Below are 15833 nucleotides of genomic sequence, written 5' to 3'. Positions count from 1 at the left end.
GAACCCATCAGTACCACATGAAGAATTATTGTAAATTCTTGTCAGAGATATCATAGTGCATGTTAACAGCAAAGTGGTTAAGCTTTTAGTCAGCACCCCACTACAGCTCCTGGAAACTTATACAAATTTTTCCCCTCTCTTGTGCTTTTCCTCACCTGTAATCCAGCTCTCATGTTTGGTCTTGGAAATGTCCATCAGTCTATAATCAGGCACACAATGCAGTCTGCATTTTTTCCCAGTCTCCTCAGAACTACAAGTTTTATACCAGAAGCAGAGGTCACCATTTCATGTGTGTTAGAACCCTGAGGGAAGCAAAGGGCTCTTGTTTCCTGCACGCACACTGAAAACTTTGCATAGCAAGATTGCTTCAGTACAAGAAACAGTCTTGCAGTGTTTGAGTCCTTTGCAAAACCAAACCAGCTGTAACGTAAATGGTATATACCACTACAACTGGTATAGGTTTCCAAACATTTTAACACTGTAGAAAAAAATTGTAAAAACAGTGTGTATGACTCTGGTAACCAGTTTTCTTCTCTCTTTACCTAGATTACCGCCTTTCTTCTCTGTGTTCTGAACCTGCTTTGCCCCCCTACACACCAGTTCCCTTCCTGCGGTCTCCTGTGAGAGTTTCTGAGCTGTGAGGCTTGGAAGCTCTGCAGCTGTCGCTGATTACACAGATACATTATCATCTCTATCTCTTTTGGGACATAGCTCACCATTTTTGAGGTTCTGTCCCCCTCCCTCTCTGGCTTTGGTTAGGGAAGGTTTACACTGCACAATGACACCTGCTGAAACAGGGCGATGATGGTTTGGGCTTCAGGTGGTGGTGTTGTTGTATCTGCCACAATCCACAACAGCCACATAAAGACTCACAGAAGGTTTTGAGTTGGAAGGGGCCTTCAAAGATCACCTAGTCCATGTCCACCTGCCATGGGCAGGGTCATCTACTACACCAGGTTGCTGAAAGCCCCGCCCAACCTGACTTCAACACTTCCAGGGATGGAGCTTCCACAGCTTCTCTGGGCAGCCTGTGCCAGTGCCTCACACCCTCATAAGAGATAAATTCTTCCTTACCTATTTTATTCTTCTGGAGAATAATTGCACAAAGCCAGTCCATTTTCACAAGCTAGAACAGCAGCATGAAATAACCATGCCATAAAAATTATGCCAATGGCCAGTCTCCTGGGATCCCTGGGTGAAAGACCGGACTTAGGCAAGTCCATCAAGCTCAGAGCGACACTTACCACGCAGGGCTGTGGCTTCTGCCCCTCCACTGGGTACCACAACATCGTTTGCCAAATTGCTTCCCACTTCCCCGTAATGAACTGGTGGTCTCTAGGAATAAGCAGAAGGCGATTCTACAGCATGTGTCTACCACAGGCTGTGACACCATCAATCCACGCTCTCAGAAAAGTGATCTCCAGAGGAGGCAGTCACCCTGCTGACAGAGCGCTGTGCAAAGTAGCCCTGAAAATCTTAATTCACCCCCAAAAAAGTGGGCAATGTTGCACCCCTCTTTTGCCCAGCACTGATTACGCCCTCAGTTTTTCACCCATCACCCAGTCAAACCTGCCTTATACGCTGTGCACGGGTATAACCATCCTGCCAAGAATAAAACTTTTTTTAAAAAAGGTACTCGAAACAAGCCAAGTACTAGTGCAAAAAGGTGTACAGCAGTCCGGCTTGTTCCCCTTCTTTTCTGTGTGAGAGCTGGCATAGCTGTGTGTGAGCTGGCCAAGTTTAATGACACTAAACCAGTTAAAATTTGCTCAACTTCTGGAATATTGGCTCTCAAAAAGTGATTCATGAGTGAAAAAGATGGGCGGGCCTATCAGGCTGTTGTGCTTTAACCCCAGCTACAAACTAAGACCGTGATAGCTGCTCGCTCACATCCCCCCGACTGAGTGAGACTGGGGAGAAAACTGGGAGGGAAGGGAGAAACTCATGAGTTGAGGTAACAACAGTTTAAGAAGACAAAATAATAAAAATAATAATAAAAAATAAAAATAAAATAATAATAATAATAACAACAACAACAACTACTCAGTGCAATCCCTCATGAAACTCCAGTCATGCCGAGCAGCCGTTCCTGGAGAGGAGAGCACCCTGGTCCCCAGGAGCTGATCCCAGTGAGAGAGAAAAGAGACAGAAAGGGCCAAAGGCCAACTGCAAAACGGCAGAACAGCAAAAGCCCGAACTGACACCAGACTCCCAAGGGAATGGGACCCCTGACTAGAATTAAATGAAGCAGAAAACACAAACTCACAAAACTAACAATCCAGAAAAGCCAACTCCCGTTATATACTGAATGTGAAAGTGCACTGCAGAGCCTCCAAGGCAACAAGCAGCTCGGTAGCTGCAGGACTGGGTCACCGCTGTGTTTCCCAGGACTGGTGAGGGGATTTGGAGATGTCTGAGGGTGGCTGGAGTCCCTTTTGCTCACCTATCTTGTCCAGTCCTACGGGGGTTTGCCTGGTTTTGGGTAATGTTTGTTTTCCACATTGCACTGCTGCATAGCTCCTCGGACTACAGGGCAGAACTGCTTGAGGTAGCTGCAACTGGAGAATTTAAAATAACTTGCCTTTCAAAACAGAAAAGTAGACATACTCCTAGGGGTTTTTTTTGGCATTTATAGTAATGCTACCATGCCCTTTAGCTGGGCAGAAGAGAGAATCTGTATCACCACACAGAGAAGTGAACCATCCCCTGTGAAACACTAAAGGGAATTTTTGACTCACTTTTACTTTTCCTAGCTATCTTTCTCAACATATATTACTTTGTTCTGTGGTTCTAACTACACTATGACCATGTGAAAAATGCAGTTGTGATTCATGCTAAGATGTTTAATGTTTACAGGTATAACCAAATGAGGCACGGACTCTGAACTTGGAAAAGGGAAAGGTGGTTAAGTTCTATGTAAAAAGTTATGAAACTTGTTTAGGAAGTTATATTGATAGAGGGAACTAACATTTTAAGGGTTAAGCAACTATATAATAAGGGCCTACTAACAAGCTAACATTTTAAACCACATAATTAATATCTCGTTTAGAGCTGTATGTAACTAATTGTGCTAAAAAAAGCAGGACTTCATTAAATGTCGAGATAAGAAGTTTTACAGCACCAGCTGCAACCTTGAGGAGACAAGATAGCCAAGATTTACAGCAAAAAGGGGGCGCCAGTCTGGTTTCAGTTGGTTTGGTAGCTTGGGTTCCAGCCAGTTCCTCCTAATGAGCCAAAGGTACAAAGTCCACTGTGACGAAGCTGAAGGAGCCTTCATCCAAAGACCCCTAAAGACCCTTCCTCAAATTCACCAAGTGACATTGCGCAGGCGCAACAGGGGAGGGTCAAGGAGGGGAATATGTAACTGGTTATCTGAGACTCATTTTAATAAAAAGCGGGAAAGGTCATGAATATGTATAGGTGTTTCTGGGGTCATTATGAATATGTAATACCATACTGTATTTAAGCACACTTATTGTTAAAAGTGTGCGTGTTGGGCGGAGGGAATCCCCCGCGCACCCAGCGCTGTTTTGCTTATGCTCTAATGAACACGTGTTTAAGGAATACAAGGAATTGGATTAAACGTTGTTTATCCATAGAAAAAGCGTAAGTTATTTATTTCAACCACGTTAACTAAAGCTGATCTGTATACCAGAGAAAACCAATTTTTTGCTCTTACAAGAGTAAGGAAGCTTTTAGACCGCCACCCAGACCTTTCGTTGGCTGTTCCTGCATTTCAGCACAGGCGTGTTGCTCCGGACCAGGGCAGCGCACACACGCTGCACCGCGCACACGGGGCGCAGCTCCCGCGGCTGCCGGGTCCCCCGGGTTGCTCTGTGCCCCGAGGTCACCCCAGCCCAGCCGCACCGCTGCTCTCCAGACTCGTCCCCGTCTGCCAGGGCTGAGAACAAATTTCTGCCGTGTTTGTGTCAGTTCTCACCTACGGGCGTTTGTCTTGCGCTGACATGGATATAATTTATCTGGGGGAAGCGGGAAACCCCACCGCGCTGTGGAGACACGGCCAAAGGAAAGACGGACGGTTTGCCTTCCGTGCGACGTGAAGGCTTCCTATGAAAACTGCTGAGGAAAGAGTCAAATTTAAAACTCCAGGTTTACAATCTGCAGAACCGGGTTGAACTGACACACACCGGGAATTTCTGCTACTTTTTGAGCACAGAGGCTCCTCCAGCCGGGAGGAGCGCAGGGCAGCCCGGCCGGCGGGTCCCGCCGCTCGGCACCGCGGTGACGATGTCACCCGCGGTGCCCGAGAACCCGCCCGGGACACCGCGACCCCAGCGACACGCACCGGGCAGCAGGACACAAACCGCGACATTTCTGGTGAAGACTTTACACACGATTTTACCCGTAGACCTCTCGCAGCCGCGGGAAGCCTGAGGGGGGTCCGGGGCGCGGCGGGAGCTGCCGCAGCTCGGCCGAAGCAGCGGTGACCCACACGGCCGGTCCCGTCCGTCGGTCTCCCGCTCCCTTCAGCCGAGGCCCCTGCTGAGCTGCAGCCTCCCCCGGCCCCGCCAGGCCCGCCCCGGCCCCACCGAGCCGCCCCCGGCGCCGCCAGGCCCCGACCCCGGGACCCTCCGCACGTCAGCGGGCAGAGCCGGTGCGGCACCGCCGGGCCGCGAGGTGGCGCTGCTGCCCGGGCCGCCGCGCCGCCGCTCCCGCTGCCGCTCCCTCCGCAGCTGCCGCCGCCGCCCGCGCTCGGCCCCGCGGCCCGGCCCGCACCATGGAGGCGCCCCCCGTCACCATGATGCCCGTCACGGGCGGCACCATCAACATGATGGAGTACCTGCTGCAAGGTAAGCGGCGGCCGCGCCGGCGGGCAGCTCGCTCCCGCCGCCTCGGAGAGCGCCCGGCGGGCCTGCGCGCCGCCCGCCAGGCCGCTGCCGCCTCGGGCCCGGGGCTGAGCGGGGTCGGGCAGGGGCCGCGCTGCGGGGCGAGGAGCGGGCGGGAGGGGGTGACCGCGGCTCCGTCTCCGCCCGCCCCAGGAAGCGTTTTGGACCAGAGCCTGGAGAGCCTGCTGCACCGGCTGCGCGGGCTGTGCGACAACATGGAGCCCGAGACGTTCCTGGACCACGAGATGGTGTTCCTGCTGAAGGGGCAGCAGGCCAGCCCGTTCGTGCTGCGGGCGCGGCGCTCCATGGACAAGGCGGGGATGCCCTGGCACCTGCGCTACCTGGGGCAGCCCGAGATCGGCGACAAGAACCGGCACGCGCTGGTGCGCAACTGCGTGGACATCGCGACTTCGGACAACCTGACGGACTTCCTGGTGGAGATGGGCTTCCGCATGGACCACGAGTTCGTGGCCAAAGGGCACGTGTTCCGCAAGGGCATCATGAAGATCGTGGTGTACAAGATCTTCCGTATCCTCATGCCGGGAAACACGGAGAGCATTGAGCCGCTCTCCCTCTCCTACCTGGTGGAGCTCAATGTGGTAGCGCCAGCGGGACAGGATGTCGTCTCTGATGACATGAGGAACTTTGCTGAGCAACTCAAGCCTCTGGTGCACCTGGAGAAAATTGACCCCAAAAGGCTCATGTGATGGAAAAGCTGCGCAGTTACGGCATTGCTTTTGATAAGTGTTCCTGAAGAGAGTATTTTTCTAAAAAGCTTTTTGGGGGCAAATAAAACAGGGAGAGGGGAATAAAGGACTACATATCAGTTTTGTCATTTGTAGTTACTGTTTATTCCTTGTAGATGTGAATCAAAGTGGACACTTGAAATTAATGCCATTCAAAACATCTATAAACGCCAATATTGGTAGTTTTCATTCTTGTGTTGGGAAGATACCTGTTAGAAAGCATATTGCCTAACAGTCCCAAACGGTGAGACTGACTGGAATTCATTGCTCTGCGCACCGACATCCCGGTGCTGTTTCCTTGGGTTTTTTTTGTTTTTAAGCACCATTCATGCATCCTACCTAGTTATCTTATTTAAGTAATACATGAAGTTAATACCCTTTAATGCAGGAGGTGTTTAACACAAGCATAAACCCAGGAACTACACCATACAGAAGAGCAAGTGTATACCTATTTACAGTAGAATAGTAAAGTAATAGCATATCTAACAGGAACAGTTAGGACACAGGATACTTTATAGAGAAACTGTTTCTGATACAACCAAAGTTAGAACTGGAAAACAATTCAGCAGTATTACAACTGCGAGAGGTTTGCAAACCTTTTAATGCTGTCTTTTTCACTGAAGTTGGGGACGGCAGTCTTCGTTAATGAGAAACCCCTTAGCACCACGTAACTCTCTAACAACTAAAAGCAAAAACCACTCCCACAAGGATCTTCAAAATTAGCCTTTTAACAGGTGTATTTTCAACACTGGAGTTTGGGTGAGAGAAACCATGGCAACTGGGGATTGGACTAGTTGATCTTTTGAGGTCCCTTCCAATCCCAAACGTACTGTGAACTGGGTGCCGTGTGTTCCACGGATGCAGGCTCTATGTACAGGACATGGGGACAACTGCACAGTTAAGCATCGGCTGGAGAACACCGTTACGCTGAACACAGCAGTGATTCTCAACAGGGCATAAGCAACGCGATGACCTACGTGACTGCTCTCATTACCTACACCAGAAATATTTCTTGGAGGGTACAGACACACCTACAATTCTTTTTATATTCAGGCACAACTCGCCTTCATCATCACACTATCTGGATTTCTTATACCATTTCAGGGCATAACTCCCCAGGGTGCAAGGGGATTCCCCCAAATCCCAAACTTACTGGTTGCTCTGTGATTCACTGCAGTCCCACCCCGACAGGTGGGAATCCGCAGGGCTGTGTCATATCCTGCCACTGTGACACTGCTTAGGAATCGCTTACCACAGGCTTCCATGATCCATGGCTTTTCTCTTTTGACACAGAATTTTAGAAAGAAGTCTGGTGGGTCAGAACTGGGGTGTATTAGAAGGGGGGTGGTTAGTAGATCGAGAGAGGTCCTCCTTCCCCTCTACTCCGCCCTGGTGAGACCACATCTGGAATATTGTGTCCAGTTCTGGGCCCCTCAGTTCCAGAAGGACAGGGAACTGCTGGAGAGAGTCCAGCGTAGGGCAACCAAGATGATGAAGGGAGTGGAGCACCTCCCTTATGAAGAAAGGCTGAAGGAGCTGGGTCTCTTTAGTTTGGAGAAGAGGAGACTAAGGGGGGACCTTATTAATGTTTATAAATATATAAAGGGTGAGTGCCATGGGGATGGAGCCAGGCTCTTCTCAGTGGCAAACAATGATAGGACAAGGGGTAATGGGATCAAGCTGGAACACAAGAGGTTCCACTTAAATTTGAGAAGAAACTTCTTCTCAGTAAGGGTGACAGAGCCTGGAACAGGCTGCCCAGGGAAGTGGTGGAGTCTCCTTCTCTGGAGACATTCAAAACCCGCCTGGACATGTTCCTGTGCGACCTCACCTAGGTGTTCCTGCTCCAGCAGGGGGATTGGACTAGATGATCTTTTGAGGTCCCTTCCAATCCCAAACATACTGTGATACTGTGATACTGTGAACAGTTGAACACTGTATGCCAGCTTTTCAAAAGGTAGGTACTTTTAAGTACGTAGGTCCTTTCCATTGCATCTGAAAGGATCTCACTTGGTAATTTACCTTGTAAGTCTCTTTCTAATTAGAGGGGCAAAGAAATTGCAGAGCATTGATATTAATGTAATGATGGTAGAGAGGAAAATCCACATGGAATTTCAGGCAGACCAGCTCAAGCAAAAAGAGACTGGATGGAAAGTTCCTAAATGAAGTTTTTATACTTCTGACGATAAGTCTGACGATTGCTTGGCCTAAGTTCTCAAAAATAAAAATTATTTAATCTTAAATAGTTCTTTTTAAGGAGAATTAGTTTAAACCCTAAAAACTGCACCAATCCACATTACCGGCTTTCCTAATTCTAGCTGTAGTCTATGTATAGAAGGGGCAGACGTGCAGAGAAAAAAAGCTTACTGCATCAATAGTTACAGCTGAAAAACTGGACCCTTTCAGGCACTTAATGCTCAAAGAGTATATCCCTTTTATCTAACAAAATACACTTTCTCATCCTATAAAACTTAGCTTTTATAGCTGGAGACTAAAGACTATACCAATACTATTAGTAATACACACTGGTAAATTCCGTGGCATAACTAATTATCATTCATTGTATCTAGGGTCAAATTACATTGTTGTTACGCAGACGGCTGCAGAAATGCTCAACCTCCTCTTACTGAGAATTACATTATTTTAAAAATTACAAACATAACTTACTGAATCAAGAATGCGACTGCATTATTTTATTTTGGGGAATTTGTTTTTGCCAGCTAAAACAGCTGCATTTTACAAGGGCAGGGCTTACCTCAGGACTTTGTTGCAACGTATTACACAAGGCCTGATGCAGCAGAGCTCACGGTGAGTTTTATTTCTGTGCAAGTAATGCCTTCTGTTATTTCACATTGTTCCTTCAAGTCTTGCACACTTGTAACGTTTCTACAACTTTACTGATTAGCATATATAAAGTAGAAATCCCTCCATAGCAAATAAAGGCAGGATTGTTACTGATCCATTAGGCACCAGCTACTTCTGCTATTAAGAAAGCTCATCTCTGTTCTTAGAAGTTCTTTATACTTTAGAAAAAGCCACAAGTTTTATCCTCTGGCACTCCTCAGTCCTGGATCTCTATATTCTTCCCGTGGAAACATGTTAGTTCTGTGCAAATGAAGACAAGAGCTGAAATAATTTGGAAGTGCTCTATATTAAAAGTATACTGTTTGGGAACATCTTTTAACACCCCTCTGACACGCTAGCACAAAATGAGCTTTTTGATGCATAAACTAATTTGGCATTCAAGTTTTCATCTCTGTAATACAAGGAAACTGCTTTCCTGTTAAATGTTTTCCATATAATATTATATATGACTTTATCCATGATCTAAAAGTTGGTTATAAGGTAAAATGTGTTCTAAGTAAGTTTCTCCAAAGCACTGAAAGTTAAAAATAACCACAAACCAGGATTTTTTTTTTCATAATTTTTAATACTTTTCACTTTTAAATACTGGTTTTAAATTTGTGATTGTAACATGGAAGAACCAACTTCTTTTAATTTTTAAAACTTATCATTAGGATCATAAAGCTATTATAGAACAAACAGTTACACTCTACACACTCAAGGTACTCAAAAAATATGATTCATGTTTTAAGTCTGTAGATGAACAGTGGCAATTCAAATACAGCATTATCTGTACAACTTGACAAAAATACAGGTGGGCAATCTGATTAAAGAGAATCTGCACAACTTCAGATAAGCCAGCTCAGCCCAAGTAAATAAAAGGTAATTTTTTTTTATTTTTTTTTTTTTTCAAAGTGCATCACATTTTTCACGGTAAATTTGTCAAAATAAGATGTTCAAGTTCTCAGATAGGAAAACAATGACCATCTCATCCTTATCCCCAAGACAAGTCCTATAGAGTAATTTCCTTCAGATCTAGTTTAGCAATGTCCAAATTCTCCAAACAGACACAGATATTCAGAGAACAATATCTAACAGAGAAGATTGCTGCATTCTCATCCCTTCAAATTGGTTCAGCTCAGAAAAACATCCATTCTAGAGTCACAAGCTGCTTCTGCGAAGACCACCATAGCTGTATAAACATTACCGATCCATTAACAGGAAAAAGGGAACTCAGGGCACACAGATGTGTGGCAGTGACTGAAAAGAGGGATGGGCTCAACAGACACAGCAAATTTTATAAAAGCAAGATCCCTTCCAGAAGCAAGGATCTAATGGCTACTTGCACACGGACAATCTCAGAGGACAGGCCTCTGAGAAGGCAGAACTGCCTTTTTTCCATTTGTTTTTAAAGAGGTCAATTAATATAGATTTCTCAATCTTGCAGCTCCTCAAGAAGCCTCTTACAACTGACTGGGCAGGGCTAGCTGTAGTGAAGTACCAGTGCCTTTAAAAGCAAAACGTATTTTTTACAAATAGTATCTGTAGTGTAATTTTATTTACAGAATAAATCGCAAAAGTACATCACATTTAGTGCAAATGCAACTAATGATATAAGTTTATATACTGCTTTGTAAACTTTCCATACCTTTGTAAAATAAAGCTATCCAATTAAATTAATAAACTTGCTTGTGTTCCAACAATTGACCAGAAACAGCAAATAAGGATTTCTCTTTGTATTTTTGATTTTTTTTTTTTAAGTTCCCATCAGTGGCTATGGTGGAATGAACCATTGATTGGTTGATTGTAAAAAGATGAAGCACATCTGAGGTATAAGATTTTTTTAACATCGCTATATAAAATGCTCACTGGTGATATAGTAAACGTGTACAAATTTTCATCTTATTTGCCTTACTAGCATTACCATATAGGCACTTCTCTACATATTCAAATTAACAGAATAACTCTGTAATAAGGCATATTCCATGCACACCATTAGAGAAAGGCAAATAAAACGGGAAGAGTTATGGAGCACAAAATCCGCATGCATGTGTAATCATGTGTAATGTATGATTTCATCTGTATGGAGAAGATGAATAGATCAAGTTTTTTAACACTGTGCAGATCATCACATTTAATCACCTACCAAATCTTCATTAAGTTACTATATTATATTTATTCTCAGGCACCAACCATACTCTATCAAATAAGACTTTCAGCTTTCTTTTGAAAAAAATATATCAAAACTTTTTTTCTTGAGATACACAGGTTAGTTAAACACCGAGCAGTCTCTCAAGAGTTTCCAACTGTGTGACACAGATAAGAGACCTCAAAGTCAGTACCAGTCTGCCACAGTCCTCTTCTAATGAACATCTCCAGAATCAAAGGCAGGCAGATATCTGACATTCAAATTCTCACATCAACCAAAGGGAACTTTCCAGTAAGAACTACGCGTCCTTACGGCTCTGATGGGTTTTTGATCAAGAGGCAAATAATTTTCTACATGAACCTCATAGCATGGCTTTACTGAGATGAGGAAAACACATGCAGGATCTGAAAATAATGTACTCATCCTCATTCTAGACTGGGAATGTTGTCTGACGTAGTTCAAATTACTTCAATATATATATTATAGTGTACCTTCTCACAGCTTCAGGAAAGCCTTGGATATCATGCAAGAAAGCAGTCCGCATACAGCATGGACAGATGACTTCTAGCTTTCAGTTAGTCTCTTGCCCTCTCATACAGAATCTTCTTATATATTTCTGGATCATGTTTAATAACGAAAATTCTGTAGCACATATTACATAACTAAAAAATACAATAGAAATATAAAGATATCTGGAAAAAAAAAAATAAAGCTTTTCACACTCTTACTCCTTCAGAACTAAAGATCGTCATAAGAGTAAGACAATAGAAAAGGCAAAGTCATAAGGATATTGACAGCCCTCAGTTATTAACTGACATTTTATGTAACAAGATGATTCATTATAGAAACCAGCAGCAATGAACTATGATTATACAAAGCCAAACAAAACCTACCAGTAAGTCACCTAGGCTTTACTGAAGTCCTCTCTCTCCCCGCTCAAAATACCACATAGATTTTTGTGCATATAAAGCACATACAGTATGCTATATGTGCATTTGTCTTTTGTGCTTTTCACACATGCACAAAAACTGTGTGAGTATCTTAGGTAGGTTGACAGTGAAATTCTGCAACTTGTTTAAAATTAAAGCAGAAACCCATGTTGGTGATTCGAAGTTGTACGCGTTCTTCCTCTTCTAAAGCAAGCAAATAAAAATAGAGCCATATACATGTTATCAATACATGTATTTATAATTACACACTGATTCGGCAAGGAAAGTTAGCATGAGAGAGCTAGTGTTGAATACTCAGCCTCATGGTGTTGCAACACTTCTTCACTTCAGTATACAAAGCCTAGAACTTGGGCCATAAAAAGACTGTAGATCCTTCGTTCCAGCATGGAGTGTTCTATGCATGGTCACTTCTCCAACATGGAATGCTCACCCAGTCTTGTTCTAATTGCTGCAGGGAAGCGAAGACAGAAATATAGCACTAAAAAGGCTGATCACTAATGCGAAAAGAAAAACTTGTTAAACACCTTAAATAGTATCAGCACTGCTATGATCACATTTGAAATGTTGGCTCATGACAGCCTTGCTTTAATGGTTCACCTACACTAGTTCTCTAACAATATACAATTAAAAATGTGAATCATTACAGGGCTACCTGTTACAGATGGATCCAACAACTAAGACTTTTGGTGTCTGACATAATAAATAGAACCCAAAGATAGAGGTAGCCTATATCATGCACTGAAAAAGTGATGAAAACTCATTTTCAGATCATGCTGTAATATCAGAAATACCAAAGGGCATTTGATAGTTTGACACTACAGCTATATATAACAAAGTATATAGTAACAGTCTACATTAACAAAAATTAAGGTAAGCCTTTCTTAGCACTAAGGCTTATGTCTGACAGATTTAGATAGGCCAAGAGTGATCAAGAAATCCTCTTCTACATCATATGATAATTTAAATGTTTCAATTATTTTAGAGTAGCACAATGATCTATACCATTAAAATAAATCTACTGATTTCAGAAAACATCTGTAAGTCCCTTTTCTTTCTTAGGCTCATCAGAAGGGCTAATAAATCAAGTCACAGCCTTTTAAATACTCCAGTAATTGACACTGGTCTGTCAGAAAAGTTCCATTAATAAAAATTCTAGACCAAAAATGTTTTCTCACTATAAAACAATACTTTGTCCTTCATAATATTCTACTTATAAGTAGAATTTAAGATACTAAAAGCTCATGAAGCTCTAGAGAAACTTCAGTATGTATTCTTCTCAGAGCAAGTATAAAATGCCTGTGATAGCTGAGAAAAAAAAATACTTAATCATTTTATACTTCTACATAAATCAGACATGTATGCAAAAACCTGCAAGATAAACTAGTGAAAGTCTACAAAAACTAACACTTGGTAACTTGTGCTGCCTTTACTTGTCATGTTAATAATACACACAAATTACGTGAATGTTTTAAAACTATATTGCATACATGTATTAAAACTGAATTAATGCTAATCGTAAGACATTTCTAGACCAAATACTTCTGTTTGGCCTTAAATTCACAACAATGAATCAAGAACAGCAAAAAAATGAATGTATACCTGCTAGTACTAGAATAAAATAGGCTTTCCTGCTGTTTTTTCTTGCACATATGATGTAAAACGCTTCAAGAATTTTGGATATTCTCGTTTTGCCACTGCCCGTAACACTGATGCCGGCGCCCATCCTCCTGGGTTCACTAGAAGCAGACAGGAAGAAAGACATTGAAATACAAGCACATCTACAAAAATCTAGAAAATAAAATTTAAGTTCATTAGTCCTGCAACTCTTTCTGAAGTAATGGGAAAGAATAATAATAGTAGATTTTAATGTCCTTACACCTTGCAGTGTAGCACTTTGTACTCTTACGTTCAGCCCAGTTCTGTGATGCCACTATTTAGAAAACGTTGAACATGACGTTTTGTGAGTCTTTGGGTAATGCTCAAATGGAAGATTATATTCTCTAAGGACTTCCAACAAACAGAGACTTGAGTTACTTATTATTTCAAATAAAAGAGAAGTCAGTCTTAATTTTTCAATAACTTCTGCATTTGTCTAAAGAATTGCTACATAGACAATGTCTTACAAATTATTTTTAAAGGACTTCAAACAAAATTAGAACTGATTCTAAAAGATGCTTCAATTTACAGGGCAAGTATTTTGCCGAAAAAGCTGCCACTTCCCATATAATCATAGTTCAGAATTTATCAATGACAATGTATTTTAAGTAATTAGGAAACTTCTAAAAAGGAAAGAAAGCAGCTTACCCTAGAGTTTAACACCATATAGTATTATTTGTACAAGATTTAATACAAATTACATCACTTCTATACGGTACAGATTTAGTGTACCAATTTTTCAGACTTTTGACTCTTCAGTAAGGCATGTAATTGTTGGTTAAAAGTAATATGCAAGTGAGCTACTCCAGAAGAGTTTTGTAGTTGCAGCTAATAAGTATGTAGCTCAAATACTACAATACAGTGCTAAACACTGGGTACAGTAACAATACAGTTTGGTTTTGATAACTTTTCAGTCAATGTGAAGAATTCTACCAGTTAAAAAATAAATTTAAAAAAATATGAGACTAGATTATACAGCTTGCAAACATCTCCACACAAAATTTATTCACTCCTCCTTAACACTGAGAGTAAGACTATCAGGAGCTTTTCAGCCTAACAAGATGACTCTGGAAAAAAAAATACAGCAATATATGAAAAAAACCCATAATATTACTGAAATGAAAACCTATGCTGTCATGCCAGTGGCAGACATTCCTTCTGCCCTCCCTCCTGCACCCCAATGTTCTGTACTTCAGACTGAGCTACATACCACTTCCATTAACGGCTACCAGAAAGCCACACAATGAATGATCCCACTGATTCCTGTACCACATTAATTCGAGTCTTTTTGAACACACAGACCACAAGTGTGATGCTATATATAAATTTCACAGAAAACTGCATGAAGCTTTTTTTGCCAGTCTTCAGCTCCCTAGAATTAGCATATATCATGAATATGATACTGAAAAATTTTAGACTTACCATTAGCTACATATGTAATCTTGCATAGGATGTTGTCTCTGCTTATTTCCTTGTTCCCCTCTGGTGGGCTTACTAATGTCTGACAAATCATAGCAATATTTATTTTGGCACGGACACAGCGATTGTTTAGCTGCCAAGAAATGAAACATTTGTAAGACTCAAAGTAAATTTTTTTTTCAGCATACTTGACTGCCAGCATTTTCATTTACTACAAGACATTCCAGAAAATGTGTTTTTGAGAGTTAGTATTCCAGCAGTATGTAACATGAATGTGAACAGGGAAAGCATAAAACTAAAATGCCCGAATCCCAGGTTTCTCTTGCTTAATACATATTACAAGTGAATTACTTCAATTATTGTGACAAATGAGTAAAGAAATATTTAAAGAATAATATATCAGCATTTATATATATCAGTTAATAACTACTCCCTTGTAAGCACACTATGGCATAGCAATGAGCAGATAAATACTCCAAACAAAACAATAATTGCTACTATCTGCCAGAATCAAGGCAGAACTGTGTAAGATGGAGGTTTAACAGATTCAGTATCTACAATTATATAAGCCTACTCCTATATCTGATAATACTGAAGAGTTATTGATTTTATTCCATACAAAAATTCCACAAATTTTCCTTCCATTCTGCTTTAACACCTGAGATCTTCCGACTGTTGAGATAAGGCAAGAAAGTTTTTGGCTCAGGACCTCTTCATCAGGTGATTATATCACCTGGTTTTCATAAACTGTATTTTTGCATAACCCCATCACATTACTACACAACCGAAACATGTTATCTTAAAAGCAGAACTTGATAGAATGAAAACACTGCTTACAGGAGCACTGTCATGTTCCACAGAGAAATTGCACACAATCCACGTTTCAGGATCGTTTTCACTGAAGGCTGGTATCTTTCTGATGGCAGATAAATACAGCACATCCCTTTGAGAAGCTGGCCACACCCTCTGCAGAGAAACATCTGAATATAAACTTTTCCAGTTTTGCAAATTAAGTACTTACTATCCTTAGATAAAGGAGAAAAACAAGTAAGGCAAACCAGGTCAGTCATGTTACTTAAGTAAAAGTTTCTTCAAGTTAGTAATTTCATTTTCAAAACTGAAACAGAACATGGCTGCTAGACAGATGTGTATCAGGTTATATGGGTACAGTTCATTTTTAAAAATTTAAGGCAAAAGTTGAAGGACTTTGAAATGCAGAAAG

At 42.0% G+C, this 15833-nt stretch overlaps 2 protein-coding genes across 5 annotated transcripts in view; one reads left to right on the top strand and one right to left on the bottom strand.

The window, feature by feature from the left end:
* The first annotated feature begins 4650 nt into the window (after positions 1 to 4650).
* MED18 (mediator complex subunit 18) lies at positions 4651 to 6382 on the top strand. The gene is made up of 2 exons (XM_082074872.1): positions 4651 to 4811; positions 5001 to 6382. Exons 1-2 carry the CDS (start codon positions 4739 to 4741, stop codon positions 5552 to 5554), a joined length of 627 nt encoding a protein of 208 aa, XP_081930998.1. The 5' UTR covers positions 4651 to 4738; the 3' UTR covers positions 5555 to 6382.
* A 3578-nt stretch (positions 6383 to 9960) lies between these two features.
* The window catches only part of CERT1 (ceramide transporter 1), an 82362-nt gene continuing 76489 nt past the window's right edge, over positions 9961 to 15833 (bottom strand). For 3 of the 4 annotated variants that reach the window (XM_082075658.1, XM_082075660.1, XM_082075661.1), the window contains 4 exons: positions 15449 to 15577; positions 14615 to 14744; positions 13136 to 13272; positions 9961 to 11984 (listed from right to left, as the gene is read on the bottom strand). In XM_082075658.1, the coding sequence (XP_081931784.1) occupies positions 13145 to 13272; positions 14615 to 14744; positions 15449 to 15577 (387 nt within the window). In that variant the 3' untranslated portion in view covers positions 9961 to 11984; positions 13136 to 13144. Of the gene's footprint in view, positions 12031 to 13135; positions 13273 to 14614; positions 14745 to 15448; positions 15578 to 15833 lie in introns of all 4 variants that reach the window. The other variant, XM_082075659.1, reaches the window with a different exon arrangement.

The sequence above is a fragment of the Streptopelia decaocto genome (assembly GCF_964273445.1).
Source record: "Streptopelia decaocto genome assembly, chromosome: Z".
In the NCBI taxonomy this organism is placed as follows: domain Eukaryota; kingdom Metazoa; phylum Chordata; class Aves; order Columbiformes; family Columbidae; genus Streptopelia; species Streptopelia decaocto.
This window is presented reverse-complemented; position numbering and strand designations above follow the sequence as displayed.